Raw genomic sequence first — 18,985 nt, 5'->3', positions numbered from 1 at the left:
GTCTTTCTCTGCAGTTCAATCTAGCCTAGAATTTGCTGCAATGTTCCTGCCTCAGCCTCCCCAGGGCTTGGATTATGCATGCCCCATCATGTGTGGCTAAGCTAATTTTATAAACTTATCAAATATCTTCTGTCTTCCTGCCTTGATACATATACCTAGAAGGTCAGCTTCCTATTTCAAATTCTGTTGAGAGTTTTGCACCATCTCATTCTGGCTTCCACCTTTAAAGTCTTCATTTTGGAGCTTCTTTCATAGCCCTGTTTCTCAGGCCTAGTAGCACATCAGTGGCAGTCTGCCCTTGGGTGGACAGATCTAGGGAAAAGGATGATCAGCCCATTACACCTAGGAAATGGAGCTGGGATACTCTAGGCAAGGATTACCAGGTCCCAAGTGCCTGGATTATGGTCTCGAGCCGGAAGGCACAGGCATGGGCTCTGAGCAAGCCTCTTCCTTTGTTCCACAGACTAGAGGGGAAGGGTGTGCACTTAGAGAATGGCCAGGAGAACCATCTAGAACAGAGGCATGGGGAGCTTCTAGGAAGAGACAGTACTTGGTCCTGTCTTAAAGGCAAACAGCTGGCTGTGTGAAGAAAGGAACAGAAGCTGACTCTTGGGCTGGAGGTGTAGCTCCCCAGCACCGTGCAAACAACAACACTTAACTTTAAGACCCCACAGCTAATGGGCTGGGAAGATGGGTCAGCAGTACAGGTGCTTGCTTGCCTGTGGGCTCAGGTTCAGTTTTCCGGTCCCCATAGAAAGCCAGATACACAAAGTGGTTTTTGTGTCCAGTTTGTTTGCAATGGCAAGAGGCCGTGGAACACACACATATATACACACTCCCCTATCTCACTCTCTGTTTTCCTCCCTCTCTTTCTCTAACAAGTAATTTTTTTTAATATGCCTACCCAAGACAGAGGGACTGAATTTTAAGCCTAATGTAAATAGACATATGTGGCTGGAAGCTACCACTTCAGCACAGCCTTAGCCTTACAGATTTCCAGGCTCTGGCTTGGTTCATGGGGAATACCTATAAGGAGGGCAGTACTCGAGGTGGGAATAGTTTTGCATGTGGACTTTGAGGGCTTTTGGAACCAGCTGCTCAAGCTTGACTTGCCCTGGGGTACACTGCTCAGGTGCTGTGTGGACAAGGCATTGCAGGCACTGCAGTGTGGACCCCATGGATTCACCTGGGCCTGGCAAAGTGGAGCTGGGCCCCAAAGAAGGCGGCTTAGCTACTGCCTCTATCCCAGGGCAAGGCCTCTACAGTTAAAGGAATTCAGTAGCTGGGTGTGGTGGCACATGCCTTTAATCCCAGCACTCGGGAGGCCACCCTGAGACTCCATAGTGAATCCCAGGTCAGCCTGGGCTAGAGTGAGACCCTACCTCGAAAAACCAAAAAAAAAAAAAAAAAAAAAAAAAGGAATTCAGTGCCAGTAAAGTGGGGGAGGAAGCTGGGCCCTTCTGTCCAGCTATGATGAAGGGCAAGTGCAGCCCTCCTCCCCTCTCCACTGCCAAGCCAGCGGCTGCTATTCCTTTGGATGTTAGATTTATTCCACTTCTTTTCTCTCCCATAAGATCTCATTTGTTTATGGGGAGGAGTGTATTTGTGAGGACTCTCTAGGCCTTCCAGACCCCACAAACCCAAGCCCTGTTCTGTCCTCCCAGATGCTGCTGGAGAAACTGAATGGCACAGTGCCCTGCCTGTTGGACACCAGCACCATCCCTGCTGAGGAGCTGACCATGAGTCCCTCTCGTTCCATAGCCAACCCTGGCCCGAGCGAGAGCCTGGCCACTGGTACCCTCAGGCCTTCTAACGGCGACTCACCGTCCCATCCCTACCACCGAACCTTCTCCCCCCACTTCCACCACTTTGTGGAGCAGTGCCTTCAGCGCAACCCTGACGCAAGGTATCCTGCTGGCGAGGGCTTGGGCCTCGGGGAGCAGAGGAAGTTGGAGAGTTGGAACTAGGACTGCAGAGGCCGAGACTTGGAGAGGGTCTGGGTTCTCTAAGGACTGTGGGGCTCCACAGCAGGAGTGATCCCCTCCTTGCACAGAAGCCAGGCTTGGTGGCTCTGGCATCATTTCTTGGTAATCTGAGGGAAGAAGTAGAGGTGTGTGAGGATAAGGTGAGTGGCAGCATTTGGATAGTTGAGCCCATGGGTGATACGGTTCTCTTTCCTTTTCTCTCCAGGCCAAGTGCCAGCACCCTCCTGAATCACTCCTTCTTCAAGCAGGTATGGTAGCACCTTCCTGCCGCTCCTTGCCAATTGTTCCAGTGATCCCTTGTCCCTTACTTGTGGTGTTAAGTGTTATTCTTCCTCTCACTGACCTAAAGAATGACCATGTTTCTGAAGCTGCTCCTTCCTCTTCCTTGTGTCTTTTGTCTCCACTTCCTGTCACTAGGTCATGGGTTCCTGTCCTGTGGTGTATCCTAGGGCCTAGTCACAGGATCTGTCAACCAACTCTGTGTCTTTCCTTCAGATCAAACGACGTGCCTCAGAGGCTTTGCCTGAACTGCTTCGTCCTGTCACTCCCATCACCAATTTTGAGGGCAGCCTGTCTCAGGATCACAGTGGAATCTTTGGCCTGGTGACAAACTTGGAAGAACTGGAAGTGGATGACTGGGAGTTCTGAGACTCTGTGGACTATGTTCTATATCCTAGGGCCCACTGGGGACCCTTCCTCAAAGCCAGCAACCCTTTTGGGATGCAGACTGAGTAGATGAGACACTCTGCCAACAAAACTAGCTGCTGGCTACTTAGAAGGGCATTTTGGGGAGAGACTTTCTGGCTCTGTGGCTTTTGAGACACAAGAGATCTGGAGGAACCGGAAAGCCGATATGTTCTGCTCTGGGAGCTTGGGGACTTCCTCAAAATGAAGAGATGCTTCTCACACTCGGGGGCAGAAGTCCAAGCCCAGAGTTTAAGCCGTTGACCAAGGGAATTGTCACCTTTTCTCACTGCTTGCTCTCTGCCAGCCTAATTCCATCATTTCTCTCATATCCTGTAGGGCTAAGAAGGGTCATGTCCTAAGCAACTTTACCCTCCTTGCCCTAAGGCATCTTATCTCCCAGATCATTGAAGGGCAGAGTATTTCTGTCTTTTTAAGTATCAGGTCAATTAAGGCTGGGGCCAGCATCCTTAGCCCCTCCCCCACCCTCCACTTCTGGGCCCTGGCATCTGAAACCACTTCTTAGCCCGTCTGTATAGTACATTCCTTTTCCAAGAATCCATATTACGCCTCCTGCCAGCTGCTGCCTTGGTACCTCCTCCAATGACCATAAAAGTTTTGCCTCATCTGAGGGCTTAAGGAAGTCCATAGGCTGTCTTAGTTCCCTTGTCAGGACAAATTAAAGTTTTCAGAGGAAATGGGAGTCGCATCAGTGTTTGCATGTGTGCAGAGCTGCAGGACTGGGTGCTTCAAGGGTGGCCGCTAGGCTCGGCGCCAGCCCTCTGCCCCAGGGCCTGCCGCCAGAGTGGGCTGACTCAGCAGTGACTTCTTTCATAAACACACATTCCCGTCTCCTTTTCAGCGAAATGGCAGAAATATTTCATTAAGAGCAAAGCAATAGTAAAGGTTTGAATACATTTTCACGGACCACTGAAGTGTAGAGTACTCAATGTTCTGTTTCTTTTTTGTTTTTTAAACTTATTAAAACAAGAACCACTGCAAATGATCTCCAGACACATGAACCACTTTATGCATCTACCTCTATGTGGGTACTAGGGATTTAAACCAGGTTCAACAGGCTTTGCAAGCAAGCACTTTTGTCCACTAAGCCATATCCCCAGCCCAATCTTTTATTCCTTGCTTTTTTTCAGATTTTTGTTGTTGTTGTTGTTGTTTGTTTTTTGTTTTTGAGGTAGGGTCTCTCTCTGGTCCTGGCTGACCTGGAAGTAAAAGTGTGCACCACCATGCCTGGGGATTTTTCAGATTTTTTGAGGTAGGGTCTCACTCCAGCCAGGGCTGACCTGGAACTCACTCTCTAGTCCCAACCTGGCCTCAAACTTAATGATCCTCCTACCTCTACTTCCAAGTGCTGGGATTAAAGGCATGTGCCACCATGCCCAGACCAATCTTTTTATTTTTTAATTTGTATATTTCTGGGGCTGAAGAGATGGTGTTATCATTAGCTTCGTATTGCTAGCAGAAAACGCCCAACCAGGAGCAGCTTGTGGGAGGAAAGGGTTTATTTTGGCTAGACTTGAGGGGAAGCTACATGGTGGCAGTGGGAAGTGATGGCGTGAGCAGAGGGTGGGCATCACCAGCAGCTGGCTATAACATCCCCAACGATACACTGCTTCCAGGAGGCTCCGATTCCCAAGTGGCCACCAGCTGGGGACCTAGCATTCGGAACACACAAATTTCTGAGGGACACCTGAATCGAGCCACCACGGATGGCTTAGCAGTTAAGGCATTTGCCTGCAGAGCCCAACAACTCATGTTTGATTTCCTCGTACCATATAAAGCCAGATGCACAGTGGCCCATGCATCTGGAGTTCTGTACAATGGCAAGACACCATGGCATGCCCATTCTTTTTTTTTTTTAAATATTTTTAAAATATCTTTATTTACTTGAGAGAGAGAGAGGAAAAGACAGACAGAATGAACATGCCAGGGCCTCTAGCCACTGCAAATGAACTCCAGAAGCATGCGCCCTCTTGTGCCTCTAGTTTACACAGGTCATGGGGAATCAAACCAGGGTCCTTTAGCTTCGCAGGCAAACACCTTAACCGTTAAGCCATTTCCCCAGCCCTCTCTTTTTTCTGCTTACAAATAAATAAAATTTTAAAAAATTAACCAAAGCAAAAAATGCTGGGCATGGTTGTGCATGTATTTGGGAGGCGGGGGTAGGGGTCGCTGAGTTTGAGGCCACCCTGAGACTATATAGTGAATTCCAGGTCAGCCTGGGATAGAGTGGGACCCTACTTCAAAAAAACTAAAATGTGTGTGTGTGTGTGTGTGTACATGCTAAGCTGCGAATGACTGCCTGTATGGCTTTATGTAGGTGGCTGGGAAATTGAACTAGGGCAGACAGGCATTGCAAGCAAGCAACTTTAACTGCTGAGCCATCTCCCCAGGCCAGATATATTTTTGGGCTTTTGTTTGTTTTGAGATACCAGCACTCCTACTTCTGCCTCCTGAGTGCTGGGATTAAAGACAACACACCTGGCTGGCACTATTTTTTGTTTGTTTTTTTTTTTTGAGTCAGTCTCACTGTAGCCCATGCTGACCTGGAACTAATTTTGTAGCCCAGCCTGGCCTTGAGCTGCTCCAGCTTCCCAGGTGATGGGATTATAATTATATAAAATAATAATAATATAATGTACACACCATATACATATATTTATATATTTATAATAAGATGAGAGACAGCCACTATTCTCAGTGGACCAGGTTTTTTTTATTAAGAACACACTTTTTTTTTTTTTTAAATGTAGGGTCTCACTCAAGCCCAGGATGACCTGGAACTCACTGTGTAGTCTCAGGATGGCCTCAAATTTACGGTGATCCTCCCACCTGCCTCTTAAGTGCTGGGATTGAAGGTGTGCGCCACCACAGCTGGCCTTTAAGAACATACTTTGTATGGATACGTTATGTGTTGGTACTACCTTCTCCCTGTCCCCATTCCACAGGGGCCCTCAGTGGGGTTGCAGGTATTTCTTTCTTTTTTTAATTTTTTGTTTATTTTTATTTATTTGAGAGCAACAGAGAAAGAGGGAGAGAGAGACAGAATGGGCGAGCCAGGGCCTCCAGGCACTGCAAACAAACTCTAGATGTGTGCACCCTCTTGTGCATCTGGCTTACATGGGTTCTGGGGAATGGAGCCTTGAATGGGGGTTCTCAGGCTTCACAAGCAAGCGCTTAACCGCTAAGCCATCTCTCCAGTCCATGGGGTTGCAGGTATTTCTCCATGGTGTTGTGGGAGCAGCAGACAGTTATTGGGGGAAGACGGTGCCTCTGGACATGACATCCCAACCTGTTCTTTCTGCCCCCACTTCCACAAAATTCCCTGAGCCTTGGTGGGTGTGTTTTAAGCCTACTTCAGCTTACTAGATTTTTTAAACCACTTTTTAAAATATTTTATTTATTTGAGAGAGAAAATGGGCACACCAGGGCTTCCAACCACTGCCAACGAACTCCAGACGCACCTGTATCTGGCTAATGTGAGTACTGGGAAATCGAACTGAAGATTTGCAGGCAAGTGCCTTAACCACTAAGCCATCTCTCTGGTCCTAAACCAGTTTTTATTTTTTATTGTTTTTTCAAGGTAGGGCTTCACTTTAGTCCAGGCTGACCTGGAATTCAGTATGTAATCCCAGGATGGCCTTGAACGCATGGTGATCCTCCTACCTGCCTCCCAAGTGCTGGGATTAAAGGCATGCACCACCACGCCTGGCTAAACCAGTTTTTTAAAACTGGGAAGGTGGCTTAGGGGTAAGGGCCTATGCAAAGCCTGTTGGGTCTAGTTTAGATCCCCAATAGGCACATAAAACTAGAGGCACAGGGTGATGCATGGGTCAAGAGTTAGTTTGCAGAGATATGCCAATGTGATTTCTCTCTCTCTCTCTCACAGACTCACACACAATTAAAAAAAAAAATTAACCTAGAATAGGTCATCTCTCAACTACCTATAATTTCAAGATTATTGTATTAAATTTTGTCTGTGGACACCAAACCACTTATAGATGTTAAAGGCCTGGGTGTGAAGACTAGATCTATCTAGGCTATAGATGCTTGTCTTGGGCAGCAAAGGGTGGAAGTTTTTGTCTTGCAACCAGATGTGGTGTCCCTTTATCATTGGTACTAAAACCCAGTGCCTGTAACCTTAGAACCTGTCATCCTGGCTGGCAGCTAATAGATGGGGTGGGAGTAAGGGGACAGTTCTAGCCTTGGTCTTTGTGGTGCCTCACAGGCATGTGCTTGTTCGTGTGCATATCCACATGCATGTGCTCATGAATGCACAGCCCCACCCCAGCACCTTCCACCTGTTAGTCCCCAGAGTGAGGCCCTCCTTTGTGCCGGCGCTTCAAATGCTAGATTAAGGAAGTGCCCCAGCCGGGCGTGGTGGCGCACGCCTTTAATCCCAGCACTTGGGAGGCAGAGGTAGGAGGATTGCCAGGAGTTCAAGGCCACCCTGAGATGACAGAGTTAATTCCAGGTCAGCCTGGACCAGAGTGAGACCCTACCTGGAAAAACCAAAAAAAAAAAAGGTTACCCAGGAAGTGCCCGCCCCCCATCCAGGCTGCTCAAAAACATCAATTCCTCCACTTTCCATTCTCTCAGAAATTTTTTTTCTTTTTTTTTTCAAGGTAGGGTCTCACTCTGGCTCAAGATGACCTGAAATTCACTCTGTAGTCTCAGGGTGGGCTCGAACTCTCAGCAATCCTCCTACCTCTGCCTCCCGAGTGCTGGGATTAAAGGCGTGCGCCACCACGCCCGGCTCATTTTCTCAGAAATTTTAACTCCTGGGGCTGGGGATATAGCTCAGTTGGTTGAGTGCTTGTCTGGTTTGCAAGAAACCTGGGTTTCGCTTTAATCCCAGCATTCGGGAGGCAGAGGTAGGAGGATTGCCATAAATTCAAGGCCATCCTGAGACTACTTAGTGAGTTCAGGTCAACCTGGGCTAGGTGAGACCCTACCTGGATTTGATCCTCAGCACCAAATAAACAGGGTTTGGTGTCACATACCTATGGTGGCATGGGGGAATTAAGAAGCAGGAGGATCACTTACCACTTCAAGGTCATCCTCCACTACATAGTTTGAGACCAACCTTGGCTACAGATCTTTGTCTTCTCCCCATATTTTAACACTTACCTAAAGAAAATTTTGCATGTGCACGTGCACATTTGTGTGTGTAGATCAGAGAATGTCCTCTTTTTTTAAAAAAATTTTTATTTATTTATTTGAGAGCAACAGACACAGAGAGAAAGACAGATAGAGGGAGAGAGAGAGAATGGGCGTGCCAGAGCCTCCAGCCTCTGCAAACGAACTCCAGACACGTGCGCCCCCTTGTGCATCTGGCTAACGTGGGACCTGGGGAACTGAGCCTCGAACCAGGGTCCTTAGTCTTCACAGGCAAGCGCTTAACCGCTAAGCCACCTCTCCAGCCCTAATGTCCTCTTTTTACCCATCCACGTTTGAAACACTAGCAAGCTCTCCCTAGAGATGCTCCAGTCTTGGCTTCCCATAGATCTAGTATACATGGGTGCTGGGGAAGAGAACTCAGACCAAATCAGGCCTTCAGGTTTATGAAACAAGCACTCTTACTTGCTGAGCCATCTCCCTAGCCCAAAGAAGAAAATAATAAAAAGTCTGGGGCTAAAGTGATGGCCCAGTGGTTAAAAGTGCTTGCTTGCAAAGCCTGTCAATCCAGGTTCAAATCTCCAGCCACCACACAAAGCCAGACAGGTATTCATTTGTGGCAGCCAGAAACCCTGGCATGCTCACACACATACACACCCACATGTGCAAATAAAACAACAACATCTGCCTCCCTCTGGGTATGTAGATGCATGCCTTTAGTCTCAGCACTTGGGATGCAGAGGTAGGAAGATCACTGTTAAATTCAAGGCCAGCCTGGGAGTTCCAGGTCTGCCTGGGTTAGAGTGGGATACTGCCTCGGAAAACACCAAATAACTAATAAAGTAAGGGCTAGATGTGGATCGCGGAGTTCAAGGCCACCCTGAGACTATATAGTGAATTCCAGGTCAGCCTGGGCTAGAATGAGACTCTACCTCAAAAAGGAAAAAAAAAAAAAAAAAAGCAAATAAAAACAAACCCAAAGCCTCTCACCATGAGGTGGAGTTAGGGAATGTGAAATGGCATGTAAATGAGAAGGCCCAGGCACATCTATGTCATCCATCTTTCTAACCCCTTCCTCAGCTCATTTTTCCTTAGAGTCTTATTTTTTTGAGGCAGTCTCTAGCCCAGACTGACTTGGAACTATGTAGAGCAGGCTAGCCTTGAGCTACCTCATTTTCTAGAGTACAGGGATTATAGGCCTGAGCCACCACATCTAGTTTAAAATTTAAATTCTTTAGCCAGGTGCACTGGTGCACAAATCCCAGCATTTGGGAGGCAGAGGTAGGAGGATCAGCGTGAGTTCAAGGCCACCCTGAGACTACCTAGTGAATTCCAGGTCAGCCTGAACTAAAAGCAAGGCCCTACCTTGCAAAACCAAAAAACTTTTTTTTTTTTAAATTCACTAGGTAGTCTCAGGGTGGCCTCGAACTCACGCTGAACATCCTACCTCTGCCTCCCAAATGCTAGGATTAAAGGCGTGTGCTACCACGCCTGGCTCTTTCTTTCATTTTAAATTATTTATTTGAGAGAAAGAGGCAGATGGAAAGAATGGACATGCCAGAGCCTCTAGCTGCTGTAAATGAACTCCAGATGCATATGCCATGTGCATCTGGCTTTCATTGGTCCTGAGGAATCAAACCTAGGTCCTTTGGCTTTACAGGCAAATTCCTTAACCGCTAAGCCATCTTTCCAGCCCCAGCCCCCCTTTTTGACACAGATGTCTCACTGTAGCCTGGAAAGCACTTGTAGCTGGGGTTGGTCTCCAACTCCGGATACTCTTTTAGCCTCATGAATACTGGGATGGCAGATGTGGACATCCCCACCGCCTGTTTTCTTTCCTTCCAGACTGCTTTCTTCCTTGTAGTCAGTTCATCTTGCCCAAACTGCTGACTGCGATAACGCTCTCCAGCTCAGCCCACAGATTGTCCCAGCAGGGCTGGCTGCCAGTCAATACCCAGTGGTCCTGGAACCTGTTTCCTGGTGTCCCCGAGGAGTTCACCTTTCTTGCATCAAACAGTCCCCTTGGAGAATCTGTTGACAGGCTTGAAAGTCACGCGCAGTAAAAAACAGTTGAGCCCATCAGGGAGTCCTTGGCTCTCAGCGCAGGCACAACATCCTCTAGAGCAGACTGAGGGAGAAAAGTGAAGCAGAGTGGGCGCCTCCAACAGCCAGGCAAGCAGTGGGGGGCTGGTGCGGCCAGCGCCTCTGCTCCACTGCCAGGTGGGAGGCCGGCGCGCAGTTGTTCCCTTCCCTGACAAACGCGTGGGCCCATGCTGGAGACACCAGCCCTTATCCCTGCCACGCCGTGGGAACATGTGGCTAAGGGCTGTGCTTCGTGAAACAGTCTCCTAAACCTGATTCAGGCAAAGCCAGTCTCTGGGTGTCAGGAAGCCCTGCTTCCCAATAGAGGTCCAGGCCCCAGAAGCCATTGCGGGGAGGGACATACCTTTTTTTTGGGGGGGGGGAGGGGAAGAGGGGTCTAAGGTTTGCTTGCTGGAGGGATGACACACAGTCCTTTCTGTGAGGGCATGGAGCTCGGTTTTGGCAGGGGTCAGAGGTTGGTGATCCCACAAAATCCAGCCACAGAAACTCTTAGGATGTCCGGCTTAGGAGGTGGGTGGATGCCCCGGGCCAGCTTCCCAGGCCCGTAGAGAAGATGTTAAAGGAGCTTTGCGGTGGTGGACCTGTCACTCATGCCCCACCCGCCGTGCGGGCCACAGCAGCCTACCAAGGGCAAGGGTCCCCAGAGCCCTTCGTGCAGCTCCGGCCTCGCAGCCGGGACCGGGCTCAGACTGCAGGACCCTCACGCAGCGCGACGTGGGAACAGCGCCGGGGAGAACCCGCGTCCCGGACGACGAACCGGGTAACCCGAGGCCACGCAAGGCCCAGGCACAGTTGGAAAAGGCCACTCCGGGAGCGCCTCGCTCGGCGATGCCAGCCTGAACTTGGGGGAGGCGATGCGGACTCCGGGGCTTCGGTCCCTCTTCCGTCCGCAGCGGGCAGAGGGAGGGAGGAAGGGAAGGAGTTCGGTTCCCCGAGGCAGGGCGGTGCGGGATCGGCGCGGGGGGGCAGACAAAGGCGGGGGACGGAGAGCGAGGGGAAGACAAAGCGCGGAGGGGGGTCGGCGGCGGCGCCGGGGCCCCGGAGGCGGCTCCGGGCGCGGCGGAGCCAATGGGCGGGCGCGGGGCGGGGGCCGGTGGGGGCGGCGCCCGATAAGGCGGTGGCCGCCGCTCGGGGACCACTGGCAGCGGCGGTAGCTCGCGCCCGCACCCTCCTCTCACCCGAGGCGGTCCCCCCAGAGACCGACCCCCGCCGCTCCGTGGCCCAGGCCCGGTGAGACCCACGGGCGGCCGCAACGGAGGGAGGGGAGGAGGGAGAGAGGGAGGGGATGCCCGCGGCGTCTGGCGACCGAAGCCCGGCCCTGGGGTTGGGGGCGCGGGCACGACGCGACGCGGAGGCCGACTCCGCCGCCTGCGGGGTCCCTACGCCCGGCGGGTCTGAGCATCGCTCTGTCGCGTCCGCCCGGGGCGCCCACGGGGTCGGCCCCTGAAGGGGACGGGGACCCAGGGTCTCGGGTGTGTGTTGGCGGGAGGGGGGGGGGTGTCCCGTCCCCGCGGCGCCGGAGGCCGAGGAGCGCTGTCCAGGGGCTGGAGCGTTGGCTCAGCGCGGGGCAGCGGGTTCTCGCCAGGCGATGTGCGGGCCGGGCTCCTCCCGACCTCCCCAGATCCCAGCCCGGGCGAAGGTGGGGGGTGGTCTCCAGCCGTGGAAACACGCGCAGGCACCGCGGAGACCCCGTCCTCGGCCGTTCCCGCTAACTTTGTTCTTCGCGCACACATGGTTCCACTCGGGGACCTCTGGCCCTCCGGGAGCTGCACGGGGGACGGTCTGGCCCAAAGAGGGGTGGGTGAGGGGCGGAAGTGGCAAGACCCAGAGCAACAGGAAATGACTGAGGGAAAGTCCCAACCGCGGGCCCCCAGCCCCCTGCCTGTAAACACCCCCACCCTGCAGGCTGAGGGAGGGCTCGTGGGGCCCCACTCACTGACTTCCCCTTGCAGAATCCAGCGGGTGCCGCGTCTCCACCCGGGGCCTCCAGCACCTCCGACGAACCATGTTCCAGGCTGCAGGAGCCGCCCAGGCCACCCCTTCTCATGTAGGTGACGAGCCAGGTGGGAAGGGTGAAGGGGAGAGGAGCTACGTGTTTGCTTGGCACCTCTAGAGTGCCCCTGGGATCTGGGCTGGGCCGCCCCAGAGTTGCCCCAGCACTGACTGCCCCTCTCCCCCAGGAAGCCAAGGGCAGCAGCAGCAGCAGCAATGTGCAGCGCTCTAAGGTAGGGCCCTGGGGGTGGGTGTGAGTGGAGGAAAAGGGTGGGTGCTGGTCAGGCCCCAGGTAAAGTGCGCCCTCCACCTCACCGCCCCACCCCAGTCCTTCAGCCTGCGGGCTCAGGTGAAGGAGACCTGCGCAGCTTGCCAGAAGACTGTGTATCCCATGGAGAGGCTGGTGGCAGACAAGTTCATTTTCCACAACTCTTGCTTCTGCTGCAAGCACTGCCACACCAAGCTCAGGTGCGCTCCAGCCCTACCTGTCCACCCTCCCCTACACTGCCTTCCAGCCCTGACCTCGACTGACCCGGCTGTTCTACCTCCCTGCTCCCGCAGCCTGGGCAGCTACGCGGCGCTGCACGGCGAATTTTACTGCAAACCCCACTTTCAGCAGCTGTTTAAGAGCAAAGGCAACTACGATGAGGGGTTCGGTCGTAAACAGCACAAGGAGCTCTGGGCCCACAAGGAGGTGGACCCTAGCACCAAGACAGCCTGAGCGCCCTTTGACTGTCCACTCCCTCCAGAGGGCCTGGAGCCAGCCGGTGGGAAGGTGGTTGATCTGGGCTTGGGAGGGTGGGGGCTGGAAAGGGAAGATGCTCCCTTAGGCAGAAAGTTCCAGCTTGGGGCTCTGCTCCAGGATTCCTTCCTTATCCCTTAGTGGGTGGGGGCTTGGGAACCAGGATTAGGGGTTGCCCACCACCCTCCTCCCTTCAGCTCACCCCACGGCCCCCTGGGAGGCCCTCAAGCCCAGCTTCCCTATCTAGGTGCCTTTTCTCCAGCAAGGAGTCAGCATGCCCTCCTCAGGGTCCCAAGCTCCCTCACTGCCACCTGGGCCTTGTCCTGGCCCCATGTCTCCCCATCTACCTCTGCCCTTAGCCTTGTTCTGAGCCACAGAGACTAGAAGAGGGAGAGTGCCACCTGCTGGGCCTCATGGATGCCACCATGCTGGTGGGGAGGGATGGGGAAGTGGTACGATAGGGCCTGCAGCCTTTGGCTACAGAACCTCAGCTGTCCAGGCCCCCAGCAGCCATGTTCCTCTCCATTGTTTCTGCCGTTCTGTTGTGATCAGCCTTGTTTTAAACATGTTTAAATAGATCCTGAATCTGTACTATGTGGCTTGATTTGGATGGGTGGGTGGAAGGGCAGAGTTGTGGCAGGAAGGCTGTGATGGGCACTCAACTCAGCAACTCAGCCAAGAAGAGGGTAGGCAATGGGTGTCAGAGAAACACTAGCCAGCTTGAGGAGGAAGACAAGGGATGCCTCTTTTTCCAACCAGGGTGCCATGTTGTCCAGGCCAGGGTGGTTCTATACCTGAAATCCTACTGCTTCCTCAGCTTTGGGTTACTGAAGACACCCCAGACCCATTGGCTTACATCTACACCCTAGCTCTTTAGAGGAGGGCACCATCTCACTGCACTTCAGTAGGGTGGGATGCAAAGCAAACCTTCAGCCTTTGACCAAGTCCTTGTCCTTTCTGTTAGCTGGTGGCAGCTGTCCAGTTCCCTCCCAGCCATCCAAACTTTGTTCCTGAGACCCCATGCACACTGAGGGTATGACAGCTCACGCGAGAGAAACAAGTATGGAGGAGCGCTCCCTCCCTAGGTCTCAGCTGTCCTGATTTGTGTGAACCACCTATGGGATAGAAGAATTAGTAGACAAGAGGACAGAGGCTGCGGGGATTTGCTGACACCACTCATTCAACTCATTCCTTGATGGTCTCCTATCTAATGGACAGGACAGGGGATTGGCCATTTACCCTGCTGGCAGGTGAACCCTGTTCCTTGAGGCGGGCACTTAATCAAAGGTGGCACTCAAGGCCTGGGCCCTTGGAGCAATACTGCTCAGAACCTCAGGGTATCAGAGTTCTCTAAGGGGACAAGGAGATTCTCCTTGCCCAGAAGTTAAGCAACAGTGGTAGGTGAGCCAGAGAAGTGGCCTCTGACAGCTCTTCTACAAGGAAGGACCACAGGAAGACCCTACCACATGCCACAAAGGTCCCAAGAGCTCACTGATGGGTGTTCAGATTAGAAAGGCCAAAAACAGTACCACCTTAATGGAAAGCAGGATGAGGAGGAGGGAGGGAATTAGAGGGACCATGTGAGCTAGCCAATGGCATATAGTGAAGGCATACCAGGACCCCTCAAGTCCTTTATGAGGGTCCAAGCTTGTTACCAGGAACTGAACCCAGCCCCTAGCTGACATTTACCTCCTCCATCACTCTTAACCAAAAGTATGGGCACAGGACCCCTCTGATATAAATGATCCCTTTTATTGGAAGTAATGCATGACACTGGCCTGGCTTTGCACTGCAAGCCCTCAGTCAAGATATGGTCAATAACTATGCCTGCAGGTTCTTCTGCACAATCCACAATTCAGACACAGAGCTGGAGGGGCAGGAGGGTGGCAGCAGGTGCACTGACCCAGGCCTAACCCTGCCACGCAGGCTTGGCCAAGGCAGACACACCCCATGGAATGACGAGAAAATGGTGGCATGGCTTCTTCCCACAACAAGCCTAAGGCTTTGAGGAAACTGCCCTTCAAAATCTCTGGGCCCAACAATCTCTAGAGCCCCACGACTTTTCATTTGGATTACTTAACTGAAAATAATAAATTAAAAAATTAAGCAACAGCTTGGTCCTGAGGATGCTGAGCCAGCATGTCCACAGTTTTTGGCATAACAAGGGGGTCCTTTTTCTTTTTTTGGAGGGCAGGGTTTGTCAGCTTATTTTAAATTCATTTCTGAAATATCCCCTGTGAGGTAAACCCTGGGGTGGGGCTCTGTGAGCCTGAACCTGGAACAAGCAGTCGTCTCATCTGACATCTTGTCAGCGCACCAACTTCTGCTCCTCTTGGGGATGGGGAACACTGGGTGTGGGCTGGGGACTGCTCCAGCCATCGGGATGGGGTTGTGAGCAGGCTGGGCTGCCACCTGGCAGCATTGGTCAAGATGGCCCAGTCCTCACCCAGCAGAGGCTGAGGTGGTATGTGCTCACTGGCCTGAGAGCAGTGGAAGGTGGCCTGACAGGCCCCTGAGGGAAAAGGGATGGAACAGAGGAATGTAAGCCCAACTGGCACCGTGCAACACACATTTCTGCAAAACCAGCTGCTTTCAATTTCTGTTCTCTCTTGAGGAGTCCATCACCTGTAACAGTCTGGAATTGATATATATAAAAACCATCAAATATGATCTGAGATATAAATTAACAAGTACAAGGCCTCACATTACATGATGTGAAAAGGCTAAAAACAGCGATAGAAACTACATTCATAAAAGTGCATCGTCAACATACAACGAAGGCTTTGGCTTGTTCTGTGCCCGTGGGGAATTGGGCATGGCTGGCAATGAGCTGCCTGGCACTAATCCCCAGGTTCTGGGAATGCCCATCCCTGGGCACTGGCTTTTTTTTTCTCTCTCTCTAATGACAACTCCCAAGGAAACTGGGAGTTGGGAGGGAGGAGCTCTAGCAATAGGCACATTTTGGAGGGGAGGGGCCGGAAGAAAGGACCAGCACCCAGGCTGAGGTAAATATGGCCAACTCTAAGCTGCTTAGAGATATTGTTTCCCCAACCCCTGTTGCCATTCCTTTCCCAGAAGAGCAAGAAGGGGAATAAGGCTGAGAACATGGATCTCGGCAGGGCAGGCTAAGGAAGAACAGAGCTGGTGGTTTTGGACATGGTTGGTGGCAACATGTGGACTTAAACTTTACCAGATGGAATGGGCTCAGGCCTGGCAGGATCATGACTCAAACAACTTGAGACAACTCCTTGGGAGCTCCTGAACTTTGCAGTGGGGCCCAGGGCCAGATACTGTCACTGTATTGTCCACTTTCCTCTGCTTCAGTAGGGGCAGCTGTCAGGTCACGAGCACAAAGGCCATCCCATTACCCATTAGCTCTCTAATCCAACCCAAGCCCCAAGCCAACATGGATACTCAAGAGCCCAGAGGGCAAACAGTCTCCAGTTTAGAAACTGGGAACAGCATAAGAGTGACTAACCTGTAAAACAAGAGAATTGCATTGACAAAACTAGGTCTCCTCCTCAATGGAGGCAGTTCTCAGGCCTGCTTGTGGGGGCAAGGTCACAGGGGCAGGCAAGGCAGGTTCCTCCTTCCCTGGAATAAGGCAGCATAACATTTGCTTCATCTTTGGTAAAGGACAAGGATTGGCAAAACAGACCTGGGGGCTGAAAGGATGAGGACAGCCTGGGCCTCTGCCTTCTGCTGGTTGAGGGATGCTAGGCTTCAGGCTTCACTGGGCTTATTCAACCCAAAGAGCCTGGTGGTCTCCAGACACTGGGAGGGGAAACAAAGTAACACTCTGAATGAAATAACACTATTCATACCCTTAAGTCATTCCTGGGCCCCTAGTCCCTCTGGGCTTCAGTGCTAACTACGGTGTCAGCACACATCTGAGCCAGACTCCTGGCCACACTGCCCAGTACCTTCCCCTCCACACTGAGCTCAAGATGCTGGAGCTCTGACAGGGTCTGACAGGCTGAGGCTCCCAGTCTCGAGGCCACAGCCATCCCCTCCTGACTATGAGCCCCAGTGGAAGAGGAGGCACAGACAAACACTGGCTGGACTGCAGCTCCACTGTCCACAGCCTTGCCTAGAAGCAGCAGCGACTTCACTGAGCCTCACAGCACCCCACTGCCCACGCAGCAGGTGGTGGCTGGCAGCAGCCTTGAGCGCTCAGTACACAAGCTGTGCAAAGTGGTGTGTGAGCAGCTCCTCAGCTGAAGGTCTCTGACGAGCCTCCACAAAAATGCGTCTCAGGAAGTCCCTGCCGTGTTCAGAGATGTGAGAAGGCAGCTGAGGATTGGTGGGCTGGGTAGCAATCTTAAAAATGGCAGCCATGGCTTCATACTCTGCCCAAGGTGGTTTCTCCGTCAGCATCTCCACCACAGTGCAGCCCAGGCTCCTGAAGACAGAGAACCTCACGTTACCCCTCAGCACGCTCCCAGCATTCAGCTGTCCTACCCACTGTGCTGACCTAAGTGTCTTGCTCACATTAGAGCATAGGTAGGCCAAGCTGAGCGAGGGTGAGCACCCCTTTGTTTCCAAGGCCAGATGAGGCTTCAAAGCAATATTGGCTCTGGTCTGCGTGGGCCTCATTAACCACTTACCTGGGTAGTGTTTGTTTTTTTTCTGGGGGTGGGGTGGGGAGGGTTGAAACAGAATAGCCTGGAACTAGCAACCCTCCTGCCTCAGCCTTCCAAGTGCTGGGACCACAGGCATATGCTGTGCCTGGCTATCACCTAGGTACTTACTGAAATGGGGAAAAGGAAAACCACTGAGTACTGGCTCGACAGTTACTAGTTTGCTGCTGCTGCAAACAGCTCCTATTTCCTTGCTTTTCATTTCTAGAGGTGCCTCCACTTCTTCCTGTTTGTGTCTGGCTGGCTTGGCTGGCTGGCTCTTTCTCATGCTGCGGATTAAACCCAGGGCCTTTTGAACACTGAGCACATGAAGCACTACTGAGCCACACATGCCCTCAGTGCCCTCCTGTACCCTTGGCTCCTGGGCCCTCCCTCACCTGTCTAACCTGTGCTTCAACTACCACCCTCTGGCCTGCTTTCCCTCCATGGGGACTCATGGCTTACATCAGGCTCCCCCAGGTAATGCAGGGTAGCCTACCCATCTCAAGGCCTTAGGTCACAGCTACAAAGGCCCAGTTGCCATAAGTAACACTTATAGGCTCCAGGGATTAGGATGCTGACTACCCATATACTTTTCCGGGGTGTTTCCATGACTCCTGGTCCTTTCTGAGAATGGACACAGAGTTAGACAAAGCAAATGCAAACCACATCAGCACTTGAGATTCTGTCCAAAGATAGATCTAGACGTTCCGAGCAAATCCTACTTATAGTTTTAAAAAACTTTTAAAATTGATTTTCATATTTGAGAGAGCATGAGTGCATGGGTGTGACAGGGCCTCCTGCCACGGCAAATAAACTCCAGACACATGCCACTTTGTGCATCTGGCTTTAATGCATCCTGGGGAATTAGCTGAATGTGGCCCAGCAGGCTTTGCAAGCAAGAGCCTCTAAATGATGAGCCATATTCCCCAGAGCTGACTAGCTTTTTTTTTCTTTTTGGTTTTTCTTTTTTTTTTAAATTAAAAAAATTTTTTTTTGTTTATTTTAGTTATTATTTGAGAGCGATAGAGAGAGATAGAGAGGCAGAGAGAAAGAGAGAGAGAATGGATGTGCCAGGGCTTCCAGCCACTGCAAACAAACTCCAGGTCCTGGGGAATCGAGCCTTGAACCGGGGTCCTTAGGCTTCACAGGCACATGCTTAACTGCTAAGCCATCTCTCCAGCCCTCTTTGGTTTTTTGAGGTAAGGTTTTGCTCTAGCCCAGGCTGACCTGGAATTAGTCTCAGGGTGGTCTTGAACTCATGGAAATTCTCATACCTCTGGCTCCCAAGAGCTGGGATTACAGGCATGTGGTACCACACGTGGCTCAGATCTGACTTCTTAAAGGGGGTCAGCAAACATGAAGGATTGCTCTGAGTTCAAGGCCACCCTGAGCTGCAGTAAAACCCTACCTTGAAAAACCAAAAACCCCAAAATCAAACCAAACCAAAACAAAAAAAACTTATTCCTGGGAAATAAAACCACAAATCAACCGCTGAGACCTCATGAAACTAAAAAGCTTTTGTACAGCAAAGGACACTGAATAGAGAGCAAAGAGGCAACCTACAGAATGGGAAAAAATCTCTGCCAGCTATACATCTGACAGAGGATTAATATCCAGATATATAAAGAACTCAAAAAAAAAAAAAAACTTAGAAGAAATCAAACAACCTAATTTTAAAAAATGGTCTATGGAACTAAATAGAGTTGTCAAAGGAAGAAATA

At 51.6% G+C, this 18,985-nt stretch overlaps 3 protein-coding genes across 15 annotated transcripts in view; 2 read left to right on the top strand and 1 right to left on the bottom strand.

Annotated features, from left to right (window-relative positions):
- Positions 1–3,367, top strand: part of Strada (STE20 related adaptor alpha) — a 37,946-nt gene extending 34,579 nt beyond the window's left edge. For all 12 annotated transcript variants that reach the window (XM_004655077.2, XM_045159135.1, XM_045159146.1 and 9 more), the window contains 3 exons: positions 1,665–1,906; positions 2,191–2,233; positions 2,481–3,367. In XM_004655077.2, coding sequence (XP_004655134.1) covers positions 1,665–1,906; positions 2,191–2,233; positions 2,481–2,633 — 438 coding nt within the window. In that variant the 3' untranslated portion in view covers positions 2,634–3,367. The remainder of the gene's footprint in view (positions 1–1,664; positions 1,907–2,190; positions 2,234–2,480) is intronic.
- A 7,283-nt stretch (positions 3,368–10,650) lies between these two features.
- Positions 10,651–13,227, top strand: Limd2 (LIM domain containing 2). Of its 2 annotated transcripts, none has more exons than XM_045157897.1 (5): positions 10,651–10,668; positions 11,861–11,955; positions 12,089–12,133; positions 12,229–12,368; positions 12,462–13,227. In XM_045157897.1, the coding sequence occupies exons 2-5, from the start codon at positions 11,914–11,916 to the stop codon at positions 12,619–12,621; spliced, it is 387 nt and encodes a 128-aa protein (XP_045013832.1). In that variant the 5' UTR covers positions 10,651–10,668; positions 11,861–11,913; the 3' UTR covers positions 12,622–13,227. The 2 variants fall into 2 exon arrangements, with proteins under 2 accessions (XP_045013832.1, XP_045013831.1); XM_045157896.1 differs by lacking the exon at positions 10,651–10,668 and adding an exon at positions 11,021–11,138.
- Positions 13,228–14,378: 1,151 nt separating this feature from the next.
- Map3k3 (mitogen-activated protein kinase kinase kinase 3) overlaps positions 14,379–18,985 on the bottom strand; it is a 100,055-nt gene continuing 95,448 nt past the window's right edge. The window contains exon 16 of the mRNA XM_004655081.2: positions 14,379–17,044. Within this exon, the coding sequence (XP_004655138.1) occupies positions 16,816–17,044 (229 nt within the window). The 3' untranslated portion in view covers positions 14,379–16,815. The remainder of the gene's footprint in view (positions 17,045–18,985) is intronic.

The sequence above is a fragment of the Jaculus jaculus genome, chromosome 9 (genome assembly GCF_020740685.1).
Source record: "Jaculus jaculus isolate mJacJac1 chromosome 9, mJacJac1.mat.Y.cur, whole genome shotgun sequence".
Lineage (NCBI taxonomy): Eukaryota > Metazoa > Chordata > Mammalia > Rodentia > Dipodidae > Jaculus > Jaculus jaculus.
This window is presented reverse-complemented; position numbering and strand designations above follow the sequence as displayed.

Bases quoted from the DNA above. Each gene is read 5' to 3' on its own strand.
- Limd2 (XM_045157897.1), top strand. From the start codon at position 11,914: ATGTTCCAGGCTGCAGGAGCCGCCCAGGCCACCCCTTCTCAT. The intron at 11,956-12,088 runs GTAGGTGACGAG...CCTCTCCCCCAG, and splicing joins CCCAGGCCACCCCTTCTCAT to GAAGCCAAGGGCAGCAGCAG. The intron at 12,134-12,228 runs GTAGGGCCCTGG...GCCCCACCCCAG, and splicing joins GCAATGTGCAGCGCTCTAAG to TCCTTCAGCCTGCGGGCTCA.